Genomic DNA, 22,032 nt, shown 5'->3' with positions numbered 1-22,032 from the left:
CTACAGTCTGTAACTGTAGAACTACAAAGTGCACCTATATAGTAAGTGGAGCTGATAAAATGGACAATGAGCGTAGAAACAAGGAGGTGGTCAGAATGTGATGCCTGATTGGTGTATATGCTGCTCCTTCTTTTACAACATCCTTTCTTTCTGAAAGAAAATAGCTGCCAGTCCATTCACATAAAGTCTTCCCAGTGTGCACTGAAATTGGCCAAGAGTGCCCCCTGGTGGTCAATGACCAAATCTATTCAAAATGCTGACAGCCACATAGCTTGCTTAGCTCTCCGTTAGATGCCAAAGTCCCTCTTCGTGTGTATGTGTTTGAAGTAACCACAGCAGGTATGGCTGTGTGGGCACACTGTACAGCAGACCTTAATCAGGCAGGAACATGAAGGGGGAAAAGGGCTTTGATGTAAGGCTTTGAAGGCCACTGGGACAGTATGGACACGACCCTCTCAGACAAACCAAGTATTAGCCTGTTGATTAAAAGCTGATTAGTGTCAAACTGGAGATTAAAGACAGAGTAAAGCTAAAAGCTGTGATAAAAAGGCCTTTTAACATAATAATGAGACAAACCGAAAAGTTCCTCATGAAATGAGCGTCTTTAAACCGAGTCTTCTTTTTGCTGATTTTGGGGTCAAGACAAGTCCAGTCAATTGCCTCATTTCGGAGATATTTTTTCCAGGTAATCCTGAACTCTTAGCAAACTGAAATATTCTTTGAGAATAGCCTCATCTATCATCTGTAACCTCTTACCTGTTTAAGAGCCTCTTGTTTGCTCTTGTTCAGCTCCTCATATTTCAGTTTCCACTGGCTCAGCTCAGCCTCCAGTTTCTCAATGCTTTTGCTGAGTGCATGTTTATCCCTGAAAAAACAAACAAACAAACTGCATTACACGTACAGTATACGACAGTACAGCTACACAGTTCCATACAGTTCAGAAAACGGGTCACTATTATCTGGATTTTTGCATGAATAACTATTTTTTAATCTTATTTAAAGGAAAAACGTCACTGGCAGAAAATGTAGGTGAATCCCACAAATAACAGCTCTTTTGAAAAAAAAAAGTGATTGGAGTTGAATATTTCAGTCAAGGACAACTTCAGTTACTTGTTCTTTCCTTTTCACAGAACAATTCTTCTCAAGTACAATAGAACATGTCCCAATCGAAAAGCTTTCATGGCCTCTTGAAAACTAAAGAAGTTACAAAATATTATCTACAGACTAAAGGCTGGTTCTCCATCAGACCACAGTTAGTCAGATTCACAAACACAAAGAAACTGAGCACAGCTGCTAATCTCCCAGGAGTGGATGTCCTGTGAAGATCAGCGCCAGTGCACAGAGCTCAGGGACGAGCCCGGTAAACGAAGTACGCCGCGGCAGAGAACCGAGCCGCACAGCCCACGTTCGAAAGCACATATTTGTGTCAGAGCAGCTCAGACAGCGTTCAGACGGTGGAACGTATTTCACAAAAAAACAGAGAACCGCAAGGAACCTGCCTAAGATAACTTTCGCAAAGCAAAGACGGGACATCACATCACACATCCGTAACCAGATGCCCTCACTACGCTTCATTATGGAGGATAAAGAGTTAAATTTTAAGTTTAGTTGAATTATTGGTGCATTTAGGAACACAGCGATGATTTCAGGCAGTGTTGGCGATTGTTTACAGAGCCGCCAGAAGACGCTTAATGCTACCATGTACTCTCCTGCACTAACAACCACGGAAGTGGGGGAACAGTCTACTGTTGGAAATCATGATGACGACGTGAGAACCAATAAATCATTACAATAATAGTGTGCCTCTGACTGGATGTGCTGCAAGTGTAAACAGCTCTTGTGCGAAGCAATGCCCTTATGAAGCATCAAAAGATATATGACTGCTAATGGCGCCCCCTTCTGGAGAATCTGTAGCTTGCGCAACATGAGTACATTCCATGACATGCTTCAAATCTAAAACCAGTCAAGATTCCATCTTCTTCTACAAAAACAAATAAACATATATTTAACGCCATAAAAGCTTCTTATGATGGTGACGTACATTTGTTGTGACAATAGCCATTACAGCTTTTATCATACAGTCTATGAATTTTACACACGAGTTAACACATTTTAAGTATATTTTACAGGCTAGTCGTTTAGGACAGTGTGGTTTTGGGCTGTGCATGAGTGTGTTTTGTAACTGGCTGTTCAGTTGAATGGTTAAACTACTCGCTCCACCAATCTAATCACCTCACTTTTGTGCTGCGTCTGAGATAATCTGATCTCTTCCGTCATTGCAATCCTGAACAATGTGTTTATCACAAAACTTCTAAAGATAACAATAAAAATATGGTTTATTGTGCAGCCGAACTCCACAAAGTTCATAAAATTAACATCTGTGGAATTATAGTGTTGCATGACATTAAACGGTCAATGCTTTTTAATATTATATCTTGGCAAGCAATTCAATTCTTTACATTTTAATGTCTCCAAATTGACAACATCATGTTCAAACTGCATTTTTCTTGTAGATTAATCAAACTGTGCCCACTAATCTGCCTAATACAAACATTTTTTCATTTTCATTAGTTAGATTTATTTATTTTTATCAGTTTAATTTCAGTTTGTCATCAATAGCTACATTAATGACTAACTGAAGGGGGGATTAACAGCTCTAGTTTTGTTTTTATGTTCTGAAATATATAGTTTTAGCTTAGACTGAGCTCATCTCGAGTACATCTTACCTTAAAGACAGCCAAACACAACAGAGCTTTAGGTTCCTTTATTAACTTCATATCCGAAGAGTTTTATATTGATAAAGAGATTAAATTTGAATTTGAAAATGAGAGATGTTAAGCTGTTTGTTCAACACAATAATAAACACCACGAGTTCTGACAATAACAAATGTGTTTAATTTTCAGCCGCAGGATCGTTTTGGTATCGAGGACCGACACGATGTTAAGTATCTGCAACGTAAAAAAAATAATCGTATGGTGATCAATAACCTGATCAATCTAAAACATGACGGAGAAGTGGAGAGAGATGTCTTACTCGCGTTCCTTCAGCAGAACTTTCTGGGATTCGTCCAGGCGTAGCTGGAGGGCGTTGAGTTTGGTGGAGTCCTCCTCCAGGCTACTCAGGTCGTCCCACAGCAGCCTGTTCCGGTCCTGCCGGCTGAGAGCCGTGCGCAGACTGCTGGCACTGCGCGCATCCCACGAGTCCGGAGACTCCGCCTTGGCCCTCAGCAGAGCTTCCAACAGCTGCAGCTCCTGAGAGGCAGCCGAGACAAAAATAGTGCAAGAAAGGATGAGACGTGCACAAAGAAAGTACAGTGGGGCATTTAATTACAGCGCAAAGAAAGAAAACATCAGAGGGAGGAATTACTGAACGGTCTTTATAAAACTGAAAGACACTGCAGCAACAGACTCCACGTCCAAGACTTACGTCATCATAATAATGTTTCCCAAGGAAGGAAACCCGAGGCGTCAGACAAAGAGCTCCAGATTTACTCTCCCCTGGCAGAAAAGGCTTTTTTCTGTAACATCCATATAACATATATCATATTATGCCTCGTCCTCATTTCCTGTAGGAATGAAAGAAGTTTACAGGCACTTTGGTGCCGTAATCAAAAGCTGCTTTTTCAATTCTAATCTCCATCTCTCTTCTCTCTCTTTTCCCCACAGCGGAGATTGTATATCAAAAGGACGGCCTCAGGAGAAACACGGAAAACACAGAACACACTGCCAACTTCCTGCAGTCTCGGGAGCCCTCACAGCGATTTGAACGACGAGTGTGACACACGCTCTGAGCCACCAGAGGGCAACAGAGGAGTATATATGTGATCAGCAACGCCGAGCTGCACATGTGGAAGTATTCAGCATGTTTGTGTGTGAAGCTCGACATGGAGAGGCAGGAAATAGGATAGCATGAAACAAGCTTGTGAGCCCGTCCGGCCCGGCAGCGCCTGTTTATTCAACAGAGACTGATTAGCACTAAGTATTCATCCCCAGAAGCGCTGCAGCTAATTTTTTGTTGCATGAACGGCAGAAGCTGTTGTTGCTAAGGCCAAAAAGGTACCGCCTACTGACTGGCACACAGGCGAACATCCATTTTGCGTGAGCTCCTTAAGGTCAAGTTTGACACTGATGCTCATTCGAATTCTCCACTGCTCACCTCCAGCAGAGCGCTGGAGAGCGGAGTTCTGTTCTGATGGTTTCGGTTTATACCTGCCATCAAAAAAACAAACAAAACAAAACAAAAAAACCACAGAAGAAAGCAGACGCGTTCTGCAGACCGCAGACTGAAACTCATCATGTGTGAGCAACGGTTTTCCTGAAAGAGTAATTAAAAGCACATTAAGAAAAAGCGGGGTGTGCTTAGACAAGGCAAATCCGTGGCTAGGAATGTGAGGGAGAGGCTGCTGGAGTAGTGGGATTTGGCTTTCATGCTGCAGCCCCCTGGCTGCTTCCCCAGGGCTGAAACAGAGGGGGGGAGATGGGGTTCCAAGAATAGGACAAAAGAAAAGAAAGCAGCCCACCAGAACATGCAGAAACCCAGGTAATGGGAAACCAGTGAAGCACAGCACAGCACACAAATCAGATCTGCTGCTGACCCATTTATCGCTCTACCTTCCTGCCTCTCTTTGTCCAGAATGTCTTCACCCTTTTATACGCCTGGTCTGATCAGCTCTGAGATGCCTGGACTGAACCCCAAACCTGATCCCAAACCCAATTTTTCAAAGGTTTTCAGTCTTTATTGGTCTAATCAGGGCTCAGGTTTCTCATTGGTAGCGGTCTGATGACTGCAAAACAGATTTTCATTTCTGCTGTCCAACATATCAAACCGAAACTAAGGTTCCACGATGAAGCACCAACATTGCTTTTAAGTGCTTATTTTAACAGGAAAAACGTTTTTGATATTTTAACAATTCAGGTTGAATCAGGAAAACAACCAACCAACATCATGATTATAATATAAAAACAAGCACAACGCTCATACAAACCCGCGGACTTAGGATAACAAACGCTGTATGTCCAAAGGTTTGTGGACACCCCTTGTTATAAGCTAACAATCGACACAAATACACAGCCCGTATAAACTCCATATCTCATCACGCCTATTGCCAAGCCTGGGCTAGAGGGGTATAAAGCCCCCAGGACTGGGCTGTGGAGCAGTGGAACTGAGTTCTCTGGAGTGACAGAGCTCCATCAAATACCTCTGGATGAGTTACAAAGAAGTAATCATCCAACTTTCACCTGACCTCACGAATGCTCTTGTGGCTAAACTCAATCAAATCTTCACGGCAATGTTCCAACATCTAGTGTAAAGCTTTCCCAGAAGAGTAGAGGCTGTCGCTGCAGCAAAGGGGGACAAAACTCTTTTTCAATACTCTTGATTTTGAGAGAAACACTGGATGAGCAGATGTCCAACAAACTTTGGACCATACAATGCATCATAAATCTTATCCAAAAAGAACTCAGAACCTCTGCTTCTTGGGTTATGTTGGACTCACCTTTTGCCTTTCTGGTTTCTCATTTCCCACATCCCTGACAGGTTCTGGCTCTGGGGAGCCTGGACCTTCTCCCACCCTCTCATCCTCCTGGCTATGCTGTTTACTGTCCGAGCCAGCTGGCTGGTTCGAGGGGGAAGAGGCTGTGGAGGAGTTGGATGGTGGTGCAGAGACAGGGGCGTTGGATGGGGAGCTCTGGTCAGCCCGGAGCCTTTGGGCCTCGAGACGAAGCTGCTCATTTTCAGCCACCAGTTCCTGCCGTTCGCGGCGCACCCCAGTCAGTTCCTTCGTAAGGGCATCTAGACGCTGCCGCAGCTGCCTGACCTCGTCCCGTGCCCGGTTCCTCTCAGCACGGACTTTACTCCACTTCTCCCTCCAGTTGGCCGTACAGTCCGACCACCAGCGCATGGTCTTCTCCATCTGAGCGGCCCGCGCCCGAGCCTCCTCCAGCTCGCGCAGACGAAGTTCCTCACGACTCTCCCAGTCACCACCGGCGCCCTCGCAGCCCAGCCCTGGAGACAGCAGCAAAGGGGGGCTGGAGCTGGGTGTGCCACCCGTGGGGCTAGGTGTGTGGGTCAGGCTGTCCGGGGAGCGTACCCGGTCCGGCCCCAGACCCAGACCACAGAGCAGGCCCGCCCCAGACTTGGCGGCTTCGGCCATGTGGGGGCTGGGCGTGTGATTCATGACTGAGCCGATGATTAGTCCAGGCAGAGAAGAACTAACAGGCTAGCGGGTCCAATCGGGAAGGCAACATGATTCCCTGCAGGAAAATAAGAAACACTGTTTAGAATGATGTGCAGGCGCTCATTTTAGAACTACATGGGAAATGAGCAAATCACAAACAGAAAAGATGCTCTGCACTGTTGGTGTCATTTCACAGTGACACTTCTCATGAAATAAGATGGAGGTTTTGACTGCAGGGCCTAATCATTACTGCCTCACACCACACAGGTCCTCATCTACCATGCTCTCATATCTAAGGCCACTTTCACACGAACTCTCTGTGTAGCGTCAGAGACGCGAATGTCTTGCAAGGCAACTCGTCCCAGATGCAACACTGAAGCGGCACAGTATTTAGAGTAGGCTAGAAGCCTTTTGTTCTCGTGTGCCGGAAGAATCGCGCAGCAAAACACAGTGAAATAGTCAACCAAAACCAATGAAACTTAACTTAAATGTGAATAAATATTTAATAAAATATCAAATTTGTAGCCATTATTAAATGAAATATTAGCTAAGAATTTCATGCTGAATATACATTTTCTGGGAGGTCTGCCAGGCTGAGAACGGCTGCCCAATCACAAGTCAAAGTTGAGGGTGAATAAATGCATCATGCTCTTTCAGAAATTATATTTTATAGTAAAGCAATTGATTGTTTTATCTGTATATTTGCAAAAAGAGTGTCTGTAGAACTTGCATGCTGTATCCGTCTGCAGCACCAACGCTGTGTGCATGAATGGCCGACCTGTGGAATTTACCAGCCGCATCACTCACAGCACACAGAGGCAGCGTGTGTGAAAGCGAGCGAACCCTCTGTAGGCTTATATAACACAGCCGGTGGTCCACTACACCCATTTCCAACCGTCCTTTAAAGACTTTTAACATTAGAGTCCGGCCCACACCAAACGATGTGAGGAGACAGGTCATCTTCCAAAGACAACTCGCCGAATGATCTCTAGATAACATGCTTACTGACCACAGTGTAGGCTAATGCTTCAGCTCCACGAACGTTAAGAAAAGAAAAAACACTGAAATGTTTGAGCTTTTTTAAGGGTTTGAAATTACACTAATGTGGATAACAGCTCACTTTGTCGGCTGGATCAACAGTTCAAAACAATTTCCTTGCAATTTAAGTTTCTAAGAAGCAGCAAATTTAACCTTAAATACGTGGCATAGTGCTGCAACACGGGACTACAGAGTCACAGAAAACTAGATGCTGGGTTCACTTTGGTAGAACTTTAATTACTGATTATCAGTTTACCTAAGAGTGTGTACGACAACACGACATTCACAGCTCTTGGTGAAGGGTTTATCACACTGTTATTCAGGTTTGGGTTCCTCTTTTGAGTTTTTTATAACTCGCAGCAATTCTTCAGTTTTCCTGTCACTGCAAGGCCAGGCTTGTTCATTGGGTTTCCAGATTTCTGTAAAGCTGCTTTGTGTCTGTGTCTTTGGTGAAATGCTCTACATAAATAAAACTGAATTACTGTGCTATGAAGAAAACCACAAAATCTCATATTAGTCTTGCATAACACTGACCCAAAAAACCCGACTGTGCTATGCAGGTCTTTGCCCTGCGGGGCCGTCGCTGGTGAGTGATTTTCTGTTCTCATATAGGTTCTTTTCGCTTGTTATACATGGTAAGAAGTATCTTTATTACCGGACATATCTACTCTGATGCCGTGACAGGGAAGTGTTGAACAATCCAGACAGCACCCTGACAACTCGGTGGTCTCCCCCTCCTCCACACCGCTGCACACAGCTTGCATAGATCAACCACAGAGAAGACAGAGCAGGAAGACAGAAAGAGGCTCGGCCGAGGAAACACTGCATGAGTTCTGTATAGATTCACAAACAAAACTGTCCCACACAGCGATTTGGGAAATCTACTGAATCAGTACGGTACCCGCACCAAACGGTGCCATGAGGCAGATTATCTTCCAAATGAAAGCTTGAGGTCAGAAAGATTTAACACGCTTGTCCACTACAGGGCAGCTAACGCATCCGCTCCGCAAGCGCTAAGAAAAGAGGCGATGCTGAAATGTTCCAGCTTTTTTAAGCGTTCTAAAGTAAACCCATGGTAAATGTGTATAGCAGCTCACTTTGCAGGTCAATAGATCCAATAGTTTAATACAATTTCCCAGCCTATTAAGTTTCTAAGAAGCACGCAGCAGATTTAACCTCAATCAGTTGGCGGAAAACTGCACAATCACAGAAAATTAGATCCTGGGTTCACTTTGGAGGAATTCGAATTGCTGATTAGCTGGATTCATGTGTTCGTGACGATACGACACATTCACAGAAAGCTAGTGTGAAGGATTTGGGAGGTTCTGTTAAGAGAGGCTCTAAAAAGTAACCCACAGGGTAATTGGGCAGGTAATGTGTCTGAACCACCCAAAAATGTGCCTTGGAGCGAGGCCAGAGACAGGTACTCAAACTGTAGACGTGTGCTGGCAGTCAGTTTGGAAATACCCCTCAAAATACATTATTCTTTTAATACACAAAGAAAATGGACTCATTTTCTGACTCACATTTCAACGAAATGGTGATACTAAGTAAATGTAAGAAAAGAGAGGCAGAAACTCCTGGATCTGATCCAGCGGTACCGGTTTTATTCATACAGAGCGGCATATGAACATCCCAGGGCTCCCCTCCCCCAGCACCCCCCCCAACGCCTCGAGGAGCTGCCGGGGCCCAGAGGAAGTTCCAGGGCGGAGCCTGTGGCTTTGGAAACTGTTACACACAGAAAGCAGCAGTGCAGGAAGCTCAGCCATTCCATAAAACACCACTCATATCAAAAAGCCTGTTTTATTAGCCTTTTAGGGTGGAGGGCGAATTGACAACTGTATCATCCAACGTGGCGAAGTGTGTGAATTATATTCCATCCAGGCTCTCAGGTTCTCACACACACACACACACACACACACACACACACACACACGGTGGTAAAACACTGTATCTGCTCTCTCAGTGAGTCGACAGGACGCTAAATCGGGGCTCTGGGATCAGACACTTCTCTCCAAACAGACCACACAGCTCGTTTTCTGAGAGGAGCTGTTGTCTCTTTTCAGGGCCGCGTTTGTTCCCTTACATTATGTGGAGGTTCTTTAAACGTTTTAAAAGGTTCTTCTCATACTTACAGAATGTTTTTTTAAAAGAACCAGCCATTGAAAGGCTCTATACAGAACCAAAGTGGTTCCTCTATGGCATTCCAAAGAACCTTTTGAGCAATAAGCGTAGTGGAAGCTTACAAGATGCATGAAACCCATTCTAATGACTCAAAGCTCATTAGATGTGTTGTTTAATGGTCTTGGCACATCCCAAGACACCCAACGAAACGTCTCGCATGTTAGATGGAATTTTTCCGCCCAAGTTTGACGACGTGCTCCTCGACGATGACTGATAGGATGACCGAGCTCTCTGATGCACATATGTAAACATGGCGAACAGAAAGAGGGACGCTGCTGTTGCTGCTGTCAAAAATACCCGTCTTTTTGATATTTCCTCATAGAAGAACCACAGCAGAGTCCAAAACCTGGTAGCTATATTTGTGTAACGTTCTTGATATGTTCTTGATATACATATCTCTTTGAAGGACAGACAGCCCATACGGTCGTCTCCCAGTGTGTCCTAATTCAGGGGGTGGATCCTCGAAGGACACGGTCTACGAAGGTGTGTCCTTTGAAGGCTGCTTAGACCCGCGAAGGCTGAACCGAAATGAGACGGTCTGCTCTCCCGCCCTGACCGCTGTGCCACAAAACATCATTCTTGTCAAGTTGTTTTAATGTTCTTTAAAGATGGAGCCCGCCGTTTGCTCCTCTGTTGATGCCACCATGTTCTCGAATCCTTGCCGGCACACAATGAACCTCGGGATATGTTGGCTGGTGAAGGATCCACCCGTCGCCATGGAAAAGAAGGACAAATTTCTCGGCCGCGTATGAAGGGGCCTTCGAAATGAGACAGTCTAGTCGCGCCGCTGTGATGCAATCGGCCTTCACATGCAGCCTCCGAAGGATGCAGACACTGAACTGAGACACACAGGAACGGCTCCACGATCGTTTTTTCTTTTTTTTTTCAGAACACTAAACCGCCAGCGCCACACACAGCGCTTCTGACTGACAGTTTCATGAACTTCCTCTTCGACAACCTAAGAACTTGCACAAGAACGTGAACAATGACTGGTCAGCGTCAAGCTTGTAGTGCTGCTAATCTCCCGACCAAAACATGGCAAGATTTCATGGCACGATCATTGCCTAATCTGACAGAGTGACCACTGTGAAAGAGACAAATTGGTAGTCTGATTCTGGCATTAAGGAACCCAAAGGTGCTCTTCTGTGGTATAAAAAAACCTTCTGAGCAGCAAGTGTAGTGAAATAACAACAGCTTACAAGATCTACTGATTACAAGATCAACTCTAACGATGCAATCAAAGCTGAAAGAATCACTAGAGAGGCACTGTAAGAAGCAGAGCTGCCACAAACATGCGATACATTTATCATTATACAATCATTTCAAATCATTTATTACCAAGAATACATTAAGGAGGCTGGCTATCTGCTCAGAGCTGTAGGAAAATAATTCAGACTGCACAGGGTGTCACAGCCAACATGGCTGGATAAGCGGGCGCTCCAGGATACAGCAGCCTTCAGCTTCAGAACCTTGACCACTCCCCTGGTCACATACAGTTGAAGTTTATTTTTTAAGTCAATGGTTAAAAAGATGCAGTTTCCTCTGTTTCATTAATCTATTAAAGTGAAACATTTCTTGAGCTTTTGTTATTCTTATATTCCAATACTCAAGACAATATTTGACAGAACATTCGAAAATGAAAATATTTGAAAGTTGCAGGCCTAGAAAGGAGAGAGGAGTCGGGAGAGAAGGTGGTGAAGAAAGAAGGTAAAGAAACACCAAACTAGTGCTGCCCAAGTTGAACTAGATTAACTGAAAACAATGCAAAAAACCTTAAGATTAAAGTCATGATGGAAACTTGGCTTCAGACGGTTTTTGATGCGAAGGAAAAATAACAGTCGGGTTATCACTTCAAACACAGAGCAGCACTCGGTATCTTGATCGTTTCAGAGTCGTACAGAACTGTGCAGTCAAAAATACACTCGACACAATGAAGATTACCTACTAAATGTGTATGTTTACTTAAAAAAACCTGGAAGTTACAAAAAAAACTGGGCAAATGGTTGGAAAGCAAAATGATTGACTAAAGAAAAGAGTAACACAATTTTCCACATGATGGGGCCACTACATGCAGCCCCCCACTGTCCAGCCAACCACATCTGCCTTCCCTAAACACTGTTCCCATGTACCCCCAACCGGAGAGCTCAAACCATAAATTTGCCATTCTCCGTCAGATGCACCCACCACTACTGCCACACAGTTTGACATCATATTTCTTTTCCCAGAAAACATCTGGAGGTTCACTGTAATTGACGCCAAAACAGATCGAAATTGACAGAGAGACGGGCGTAATCGGCTCTAGACAAAACAAGTTTCAAACTCTGTTCCAAAAGAAAGTAGAACAAAAAAGATCATTAAAAAAACATGCAAGACAAATGAAGAAAACAGAGCAAAGACAGTTTAATAAAGGTGAGAACTTAAACTTGTATAATGATAAGTTTCATATTGGCCTTGGCGTTTCAGTACAGACTGTTCTGAATTAAGAGCTCCTTCATACATGAGCGATGCCTAGTATACTGAACAATGGGGGCCAAATATGAGAAAAATCTGGACTCGTGTTTCTCCCTGAAAAAAAATCTGGACATGCTTTAAAGCTCTAAGTTGGAGAGACCCGGATTTGGCCCTGAATAATTAGCTTTCTTCATGTCTTATTTTGGTTTTTCATTTCTCAGTTAAGCATCGTCCTTTTTAAGCCACAAAATTTGTGGCCCAAAATAAATTTAATCAGCAAAGGCCTTTAGAGAGAAGGGTTATTGGTAATATATGGAACATATTAAAAATAAATAAATAAATAAATAAATAAATAAATGCCAGCTATTTTAGTTTAGAGTCCATCATAAACTCATGCCAGGCGTCCACGTTCCCTCGCCTCGGAGTACAACAAACTGCCCCACTTTCCACATGTCTACGGAGGTTAAAAGAGAAAAGATGTCTCAGTAGGAAATCACATGTGGGAGCACTTTAAACCGTCTGACAGATTAAATAAATAAAGAAAAATATTCCGTTAAAAAAGTACAGTGTTGCTCTGTAACTACACCATCATCATCACTGGGATAAATTATTTTAAATCATTTAGAACGATGTAGAAATGAGGAGTGTGTGAACTGACTGGATCTCTATGAAACTTACATTTCAACCTATGAAGTTCACACTTCACTCACAGGCAAGGGAAAAAAAAAAACAGCTTTTCTTTGGCGGAAGTGTGACACATGTCTAGCACAGCTGGTGTGAACCAAAACACTGTTTAAAATAGAAGCGCACGGTTTTGAGTATTTATGCACACATTTGGAAACACCAACAAGTGCTTAAAGCCTATAAGATGCTGTTCAGACCAGCCCTAAAAAGATCCAATCACCGATCATTTATTTTTCACAAAGCTCCTCGATTTTGAGCTGCTGACCATCGTCTACGGAGAAATCGACACTGCAGCGGTTCTAAAATCAGGAGGAACCTTCAAGCAAAGCGCATCACTGAATCTTCAAACGGTCGAAAGGCTAAGAAAAACAGAAACCTCGAAATAATGTCATTCACACAGTGCAGTGGGTACTAAACAGCTCTGATGGCTGTGCCTCACTACACATCGAAACACTGGAGGGTTTGACATAAATAGTCAGTGGCCCACAGGCCTGATTTGTCCAATCACAGTCAAGTTCTGTCACAGAACACACAGAAAAGTGAGATTCAAAGAAGCAAAAGTCAGACTCAGAGACAGAATCACACAATGTTCAGGTGTAAATGAAGATATTTTACTCGCAGGAAAAGCAAACGATCCAAAACGCTCCATTTCGAGATTATCTGATGCATTTTGTCATTTTAAATGCATTGTAAATTCATCTACGCTTGCGATGCTTTGTTCCCTTTGCAGAACGAAAGTACACCTTGGCATCGACCTGCTCTCTCTGCGGTTTGTAAATGAGTTTTGCCTGAGAGAGGAGAGGAAGTCTGTCAGCATGTTGCGCTTGCGGTTTCTGACCGCAGACTAAGAAAGTGACAAAGATCATCCTTCCTTCCGCAAAAGATGATTTAGATGAAAGCGACGTGCAGCTCCTCTGCTTTAGGACTAGCGTTTAAATAGGACTTCAGACGTGCTTATCTTCGCACCGAAGAACGTTGTGGTCTGATATTACAGGTCACAGAAACATACAATGGTGTTTTTTATATTAGTGTTGTCAGTTTGTTGTTGGTTCAGATATATTTAGAAATAAAAGTAAAAAGGCAAATGTAAACAAAGACAAATAAGCCTTGTAAGTTAAGAAAAGGCCCTAAAGCACTTGGCAGAAATCTAACCTAATCTAACAGAAATGCGAGCTCTATTCTATTCCTAGAACCAACAGAGTGGCTACGAGATTTTAACGCACATCCGACATCTTACGGGCAGCTTCAGAGATCCTGGGACCACATGAAATGTTAAAAGGTCTATTTCTCTGATTTTTTGTAACTGCAAAAATGAAGAGTGCTAAATAAAACATTTAAGTTTCCCCACAGAGAAAAGTTGTACTGATGAATTAATCTCTACTGCGCAAGTAGAGAGGAATAATTAATTAATAAAAAAACAATACTAATAAAGCCTTACTCAGCCTTACTCTCCTCAGAGTGTAAATGATGATATCGAAATCATAACGGCAGACAGACGTTTAGATTTCTCAAACCAACATCTACTGCACAAACGTGGATCTGCACTAAAATTTCACATTTTATTCATTTTTGTGTCTTTGTAACCCCACATAAATGTTATATTTCTCCAAAATGCTTATCCAGTTTCTACATTTAATAAAACCATTATAACATATGCGCATAAATACTGAACATTTGGTCAGCCCAGAATGTCCATATCAGTGCTTTCCAATCTTCTTCATTAGAAACATCAACCTGGTCTTTACTCACGGGCACTTTATGAGCCCCCCCTATCTAACAGGTCATGGTGGTGGTATAGTAGTGTGTGCAGTGCTGGTTTGAGTGTACCAGGCACAGCAGTGTTGCTGAGGGTTGAAGGTGGTCCAGCTATAAGTAGTTGATGGCCAAAACAACTGTATTAGACTTCATGCGATCACCAGCACTTTCCACCTTGATTGTGGATGAAGTTGGATAATCCAAATGACCAAAAACACACGGTCAGTGGCTTTAAGATGCAAAAAAAGAATTATAATCGTCTTGCAATCAGTTTTCTTTTTATTTTTAATGTTAGTCCATGCGCTCAAGCAGCCCCGATACGCTGTGTGGCTTTATGACACTCTGAAGCAGCAGCGAATCTTTTTTCCACCTGTATTGTGTTTGTTAAAGTGAAACAGTGCCGCAGCCCTCCCTGCACAGAACAGCTTCCTTCACCAAGCATGAAGGGGAGGTTTTTACGTTATGATTACATCAGTTATTAAAAATGAAAAAGAGTAGCTACAGTAAGAGTAGAGTAGAAGCCCACATGACAAAGAACACAGTATCTGACGAGGGAGCATGTTTATATTCATTATAATCAGACGGCGCGGTAATGAGACGGGTTCTGGAGAAGGTGGTCTCTGTAAGGAGCAGCCTGAGGTCCACGGTTACGATTGCTTTGTTCTGTAAGCGTAAGCACTGTAAAAACATTCAGACAGTGGAGGAAAGCGTGTCTTTTGTTTGACCTGCCTACACCCCTCCCCTACCTTCACAGTAGTGTCAATCATAGATGGCTGGGGGCGCAATCAGACAACGGTGCATCACAAACCTACCGTGCATGTTAACAGACGGGGAACAGTGACATGTTGCTGTTTTTGTGTCATGATTGTGTACAGTAACTAGAAAACAGTGCTAACATAACTTTCAAACGTGTTTACTGATCTATTTATTTATTTTTTGTAATCTAATTCTGTTTTTTTTTACCTCCCAAAAACATAACCGTGCTTGTTGAGACGATAGCTGGCACAAGTCATTTTTTATAAGACAATAAATACAATCACAACGTTGTCACGACTTCATTATACAGTAATGTTGCCATACAGTATTATGACTGCCTGCTGGCAACTCAGCAAAATTCCATGAAGTTCCATAAACAATATAATGGAAGTTATGAGGATTCTAGGAGGTCGTTACAGGGTATTGACAATGATGCCACTACGTTGTCACAGTGTTGTCAGACAACGTTATCATAACTTTCGGAGGAATTACAATGTTGTGACAGCGTCGTGGCACCAATAGGTTAATAACCATGTTACATATGTGCATGTGTTATTAAGGCTCATAATAATAAAAGTAAACAAAAAAATGTGCAGATCCCAGCTGTCATGGGCGGAAGGCAGGATACACCCTGGACAGTATGTGATGCACAGCGTGTATCATCTCTCGACTTCGATATCGAAAAATTAAATATTGGCATATGTGCCACGACACCCCTCGTCTCTAATGGTGGGCAGTACAGTACGGTACAGTTACAAAACCCTAAAAATAGCTAGACATTACACAGACCACTGACTGGTCAAAGGCAGTTGTCACAGAATTGTCATATCAGTCAAGCAGACGGCAGCCCTTTCTAAAACATTAGCAAACGAGCCAGAATCAGTCTCTGTGATTCTCACATAAAAAAAAACAAATATTTGATAATGTTGATAAAGCCATAGACGCTCACCAACGCTATGTACAACCAAACTCACACTGATGTTAAATGATGAGCTTCAGGACTTTAACAAAGGCAGTGGTCATCTGTGACTATTGCACTGTTATAGTTTTCCCTGACTGCACTTTGAAGGCAGCCCTAAAATATTCTGAAGAAATATTATCCCATTCCTTCCTCCACAAAACTTGTTAAGCTTGTCATCGCACCCCGTAGCCTACGCCATGGGCAATTAAAGTCTTGCAGTTCCACTTTACTAGCCACTAAAATTCAGCCTGGCCAAAAACTTTTCAGACAGTGAAACAAACAACTACAGTCCCTCTGGGCTCCTGTACGCCTTGCATACATTTCCTGCAGAGACAGTGTGAAAACGGAGCTGCAAGACAGATTTCAGTGCTGCAGAGCTGGTGGATGATCTTCCGTCTGACCAGCAGCAACAATACCAGCAGATACACATCACGTTCCTGTGATGGGCTCCACAGACCCCTGCCATAGGTCAGGGACACTAAGAGGTAGGGACACAAAGAAAGGAACGGAGGTCAGAAGAACTCATTTTGGCATGAGGAAAAGTTATATGAGGTGTCAGCTCAACGTCGCCAATCAGAGACGTCACTACAGTGACAACCACCAGCTAGTCTAGGTTGCCTGCTAAGCAGACATTTCACTATAGCTACAATAACCAGAGAGAAAAAATTAATAAAAGGCTTAATAAACATCTCTCCCTCCACCAGGCCAGGAGTCGGCAACATGCGTCTCCTTTACTGCCCTGTTGCTCCACAGCTGAATCAGATTAGTAGGTAAAAATAAAATAATCCTCCTTTACAGTAAAATAAAGCTCTGCTGATCGTTCAACACAGTTTAACAATAAATGGTCTTAAACTCTGGAGTTAATGTAGAACTGCTGATTCACCCTTTAACCCTGAAAGATCAGCGCAGACTGCTGGTCACCATAGCAACACAGACAACAGTCTCGCCTAGCTAGTAGCTAACGAAACGAGCACAGAGAGAGATTTAAGACGAACATCGATAATTTGGAGACAAATGGACTTATTAGTGTTTATAATCACTCCAGCTGGTTTCCTGATACGTTTAATCTGCAGTGAAAAACCCTAAGAAGTCGCGAAGCTGAAGTCAGTTTCTCGTTCGCCAGCTTCTTGTTCAAATTTTCACGCTCCACCTTAAATGATGCAACAGTTAACTACATAATTAGCTACATTCTGGCACCTCAGGCACCATTTAAGGTGGAACTGGAAAATTCGAACAAGAAGCTGACGAATGAGAATCGACTTCAGCCTCGTAAAAGTCAGACGTTAAGAGACATTTTACAAGGCGCGATTTTACTTTTGCAGAAAGTTTCCTGACTGAGATGCGAGAAAAGCAGCTATAGCTGAGCTAAAGCTTCAAGCAGAGCAAAGTAAGTCTGTGTTTTCATTTACCTTATATTTTAGCCTATATGAGGACATCAGCACACACTGAGACACATTTACAGCCAAGATGGTGAAACTTCACTTCAATAAAATGGCCATGAAATGTTGTGGCTCCCAAGGTGGTTTGATCTGTGTTGAAACTTGACAGAAAGGCTCTTCTTAACAGTCGGATTGTCGACCCCTTCATTCATTAGGCTGTACAATATGTTTTTCTCAGTACATTGTGGACGTCATTGGCCCTTGAAGAACACTGATCACCCTCATTACGTTCCATTTGTAATCAGACCTGTTTAACTGGATTTAGTGCAGTGAAGGATGTGAATCGTTGTATTCGTAGTTTCTGAGAAAAAGTTTTTTTGTTTTTGTTTTTTTTTTGTGTTTTTTTTTTATATACATCATAGATCATAGATGTCCAGGCTGATGACTGCAATGTCCTCATTATTTTCCTTTCCACGGTTAACTTTACTCACCTGGTTCACTAAAACAGCTCTGCAGAAACAGTTGAGCAGTGTAAAGCCATGTTGGCCTGTTTCTATTAAAAAGGGTCTTTCTGTGACTGATTGCGGAGTTGAGGTAAACAGTGATGGTACGTGACCAATAGAGGCATTAAATGAGGGAAACATGTCACGGTGACAGCAACCACAGAACACTGGTGATCAGAGAAGAGCTTTAAAGGTCACTTCCATTTGTTTTTAACATGCAAAACAGGCACAAAAAGCAAGGCCTCTGTACTTTTTGGGTTCATCTTGCATTAAAAGAGCCCAAGATGAATTATATTTTGTATCATCTCCAAGGTCATGGCGCCTTTTGACGTAATATAAGAATACAAATGTAACGTTTGTTTTTCTTTTCAGTTTTCACCAAAAACTGTTGTTCTAATATGCAAAAGTATTCAACCCCTTTGAAAGCTGCCAACATTTGTAATCTAACATTTTCTGAAAATTCCAAGTAAAACTACAGACATTTATCCAATCATTTTTATTGTAAACTCATATGTTCTAACACTAAATTCCCTAAAGCCAAAATAAGCCAGTGATTTACAGATTAAACAAAATACAGCCAACAAAAAAGAAAAATGCTTCAGTGTTACGTTACATTCAAACCCCACAATAATATTTGGTAGAGCCACATTTTGCTGCAATAACAGCTTGAAGTCCCCTGGGGTAAATATGCATCAGGCATGAGCACAACTGGGGAGTCGTGTTCTCCCATTTGTTTTGGCAGATCTGCAGCAGGTTGTTAGGTTGTTTGGATGATACTTTCTTTCTAAGCAGGAACAAAGTGAAGCATAGAAAAGTGAGGGTTTGATAATGATTCAGGCACAGAAACAGATGTTTTAGAGCAAAGCTTGCTTATTTGACAGAGGCATAATTGGATGCTAATGTCACGAGTCACGTTTTCATCATCTCCCCACTGAAAAGCAGGCCTACTGAGCAGAAACCTGGAATCAGCCGTGAGGACTTCTGAATACAGTTACACAGATCTCTTGCTGTAAAAATGCAGAAATCCTGCATTTAAACTTGTTAGAACTGAAAAACATAAATAAAAACACTGAGCTTGGTACTTTTGGACACTCAACAAATCAAGCCTGCAAGTTCTCAGCCAACTAAGTAGGGCCAGGAGGAAGAGGAAGCAAGGCGGGGGGGGGCGAATGGAAGAGAAAATGTAACATGACATTAAAATGGAAAAGGGGAAACAAGGAGCTAAAGCAGGGCACAATGACAGGAAGAGACAGAGGATAAAGAAAGTAGGGCACTAAAAAGGCTCAGACGAGTAGAAAGTCAATAAAACAAAGGTAGATGAAGAAAACAAGGGTCTCTGTCCTCCACTAGATTATTCTGCTTAAAGGGGTCGTTTTTCCTGACAGCTTGGTAGATCTGGCTCTCTCTTCGTAGAGGATATGAAGTGCATACATGAGTCCGTTTAGCAGTACAGAACACCAATCGGTGTGCCGATACCTAGGAGTGGTCAGTCAAGTCGACAGTGATGCATGACGATAAATTCTCCATTAAAGAAGGATTAATGAAGAGATGTTGTACAGGTCTCATTATAAATCTGGCAGTCATGCCCAGGAAAGCTCATTAACCAGAGCTGAGGCTAAATGCTTGCCTAATCACACCAACAGATCGGACTGAGTCTTTCTGCTGGCGCTGTGAATAAATTAAGGCTTAATGCAAGGCAATCTCGTTAATCATATGCCAATCATGCTGACCGACAGCTTGTCCATGGAAATACACAATCTAAACCAAGGGGTTAGGTGGTGGTGGCCTTGCACCGATGATAAAATTGCAATAAATGACGAACAAATCAAATGAATAAATAAAGAATATTAAATTTAGCAGACAAGATGGACAGAAAAGATGCTTTAGCTCTTCTTACAGCAGAGCCTCATAAAATACACTGCATTTCTCGTCATTGTCTGATGTTGGTCTGAACATTGTGCATTTGCATCCTCAGGTGCAGCAGCCATCTTTACACCTGCTTCATCAATCACTCTGTTACTGCACACGACACCTGTGCTGAACGCACCTGGTCACTATGGCAACAGCAGCTGCTGTACTAGAGCAACAGAATTCACCTTTAGTTCTATTAATAGCTTTAGGGAGTGTGTGTGTGTGTGTGTGTGTGTGTGTGTCTGCACACAATGTGAACGAATGAGTAGCACTGCGTTGTTATTGCTGTGAATATTACAGTTAGGGATGTGGATTCAGACTAATTTTGACGTTTGAATCTCCACTAGACTTCAAAAAACAACAAAAAGTGGAAAAATCTGACTTTCGCCAAAATTAGCACAGAGTTGTGAGCATGTTTTTTAAATTACAGCACTAGAAGTTAAAATTTGGAAACGTTTCATTACTCAAAAACAGGCGTGGGAAATCAGCAGGTTTTGTGTTTTGTGATAAGAAACAGAAGCTGCTTCTTTAGAGGAGTAAACACTTCAGCAGCAGAACACAGAGGAGTGTGTTATCGAGAAATAACATCCCAGCTGTGATTTTGTCGCCGTAGATCATCACAGCCGTGATGTTATTGGCGATAACACACTCCTCGAGTGTTCTACTGCTTTAATACAACAGGTAAATAAATACAGTAATAAATTAATAAACTGGGCCGTGAACGCGGCGTTTAATATGTTTTAATGTTCGCAGTTCCTTCACCAAATTATAGTTCCTTAACGAGCAGCTTGTTGCTACGTCAGAGTAACGAGCTCCGCCCACTCGCTGCACAGCCGGCAGTTCGTTCTCCAGCTCCTCACACTAAATTCCCCAAACTGTCATCACCTGTGATGGATTAGCGGCCTGTTCAGGGTTTTTTCAAGCCCTCCACCCAATGACCGCTGGGTTAGGCTCCAGCACCTCCGCCACCCAGGAGGATAAGTGGCTTAGAAGATGAATGAATGAATGTTTCCTGATGAAGCTAACGGCAACCAGGGCAGCTAGGCTAGGCAGCTAAACAGCTGTGCCAGAGTCGACCACGCTGTTTCGGTCAGTCATGTCCTTAACGGTGCGTCCTTGCTCACGTTAAGGGACTCATGTTCCATAGTAGCAGAGTGTAACACACACACATGCACAACTGTTCAGTCATGTTAAAACACAGGACAAAAAAGTCTAATTCAATACACACACTCTGAATGGTTCATCTGCGCACTGTATGAAGGTGTAACGACGCACAAAATTCTGAATCTGATTCAACACTACGGTTTATTTTTATAACATTATTTAATACCACAAAATAGAAAATGGCTATTTGGTCAAATTGGCACCCAGTAGATCTGTTTCTGCTTAAGCCCCTCCCCTCTGTGCATTCTTTGCTCTGAGGTCCAGTACTGACTACTGATAGTTATTTCCACAAAATATGACAAATGAGAGAAGCCTGAAAGACAGAGGGGTGACTGAGAGATACAGTTTCAAACTCGGACAAAGGCCTTACACGCTTAACGCTGCAGCCTGCCAGATAAGTAAAAAGCCAGATCGATTATTCAGATTATAAATCATTACATTACCAAATGACTCTTATGTAGCTACTGACTTGTACATTTCTTTGAGGTTGCTTTATGCATTTGCTAACTAACAATGAAGACAATAAAAATGAATAACATTTAAAAATTCACTGCTGTGATGAACTTTCCTGCTAATACAAAAGATAAAAAAATAAAACTCAATTTTTTTTTCCTGTCAAAATTTAAAAACAAGTGCAAAGTAGCAGCAATAAAATACAACTAAATCAGTTTTCCTTTAATCAAGTAAATAAACAAATCAATCTAAATTCTGTGATCTCTGACCAAGATCATGTGTCCTTGTTAGTCCTCCTCGATCTTAGTGCGGCATTTGTCAAAATAGACCACACTATATTACTAGACAGACTAGAAAACCTTGTAGGGGTAACAGGAACAGCTCTTTCCTGGTTCAGGTCTTACCTCACTGATCAGTATCAGTTTGTTAATATAAATGGTGAATCGTCTGTTCTCACAAAAGTAAAGTATGGTGTTCCACAAGGCTCTGTTTTAGGACCTGTATTATTCATATTATATATGCTTCCACTGGGCACCATTATCAGTAAACACGGCATAAATTTCCACTGCTATGCCGACGACGCTCAGTTATATATATCAAGCGAACCGGATGATAAA

General features: G+C 42.4%; 1 protein-coding gene across 1 annotated transcript in view; it reads right to left on the bottom strand.

The window, feature by feature from the left end:
- ccdc102a (coiled-coil domain containing 102A) overlaps positions 1-22,032 on the bottom strand; it is a 101,353-nt gene that overhangs the window by 43,769 nt on the left and 35,552 nt on the right. Inside the window, exons 2-4 of the mRNA XM_036586448.1 lie at positions 5,496-6,252; positions 3,035-3,252; positions 757-865 (exon numbers count right to left, since the gene is read on the bottom strand). Coding sequence (XP_036442341.1) covers positions 757-865; positions 3,035-3,252; positions 5,496-6,176 — 1,008 coding nt within the window. The 5' untranslated portion in view covers positions 6,177-6,252. The remainder of the gene's footprint in view (positions 1-756; positions 866-3,034; positions 3,253-5,495; positions 6,253-22,032) is intronic.

Source organism: Colossoma macropomum, unplaced genomic scaffold, assembly GCF_904425465.1.
Source record: "Colossoma macropomum unplaced genomic scaffold, Colossoma_macropomum, whole genome shotgun sequence".
NCBI classification, from domain to species: Eukaryota; Metazoa; Chordata; class Actinopteri; order Characiformes; family Serrasalmidae; genus Colossoma; species Colossoma macropomum.
This window is presented reverse-complemented; position numbering and strand designations above follow the sequence as displayed.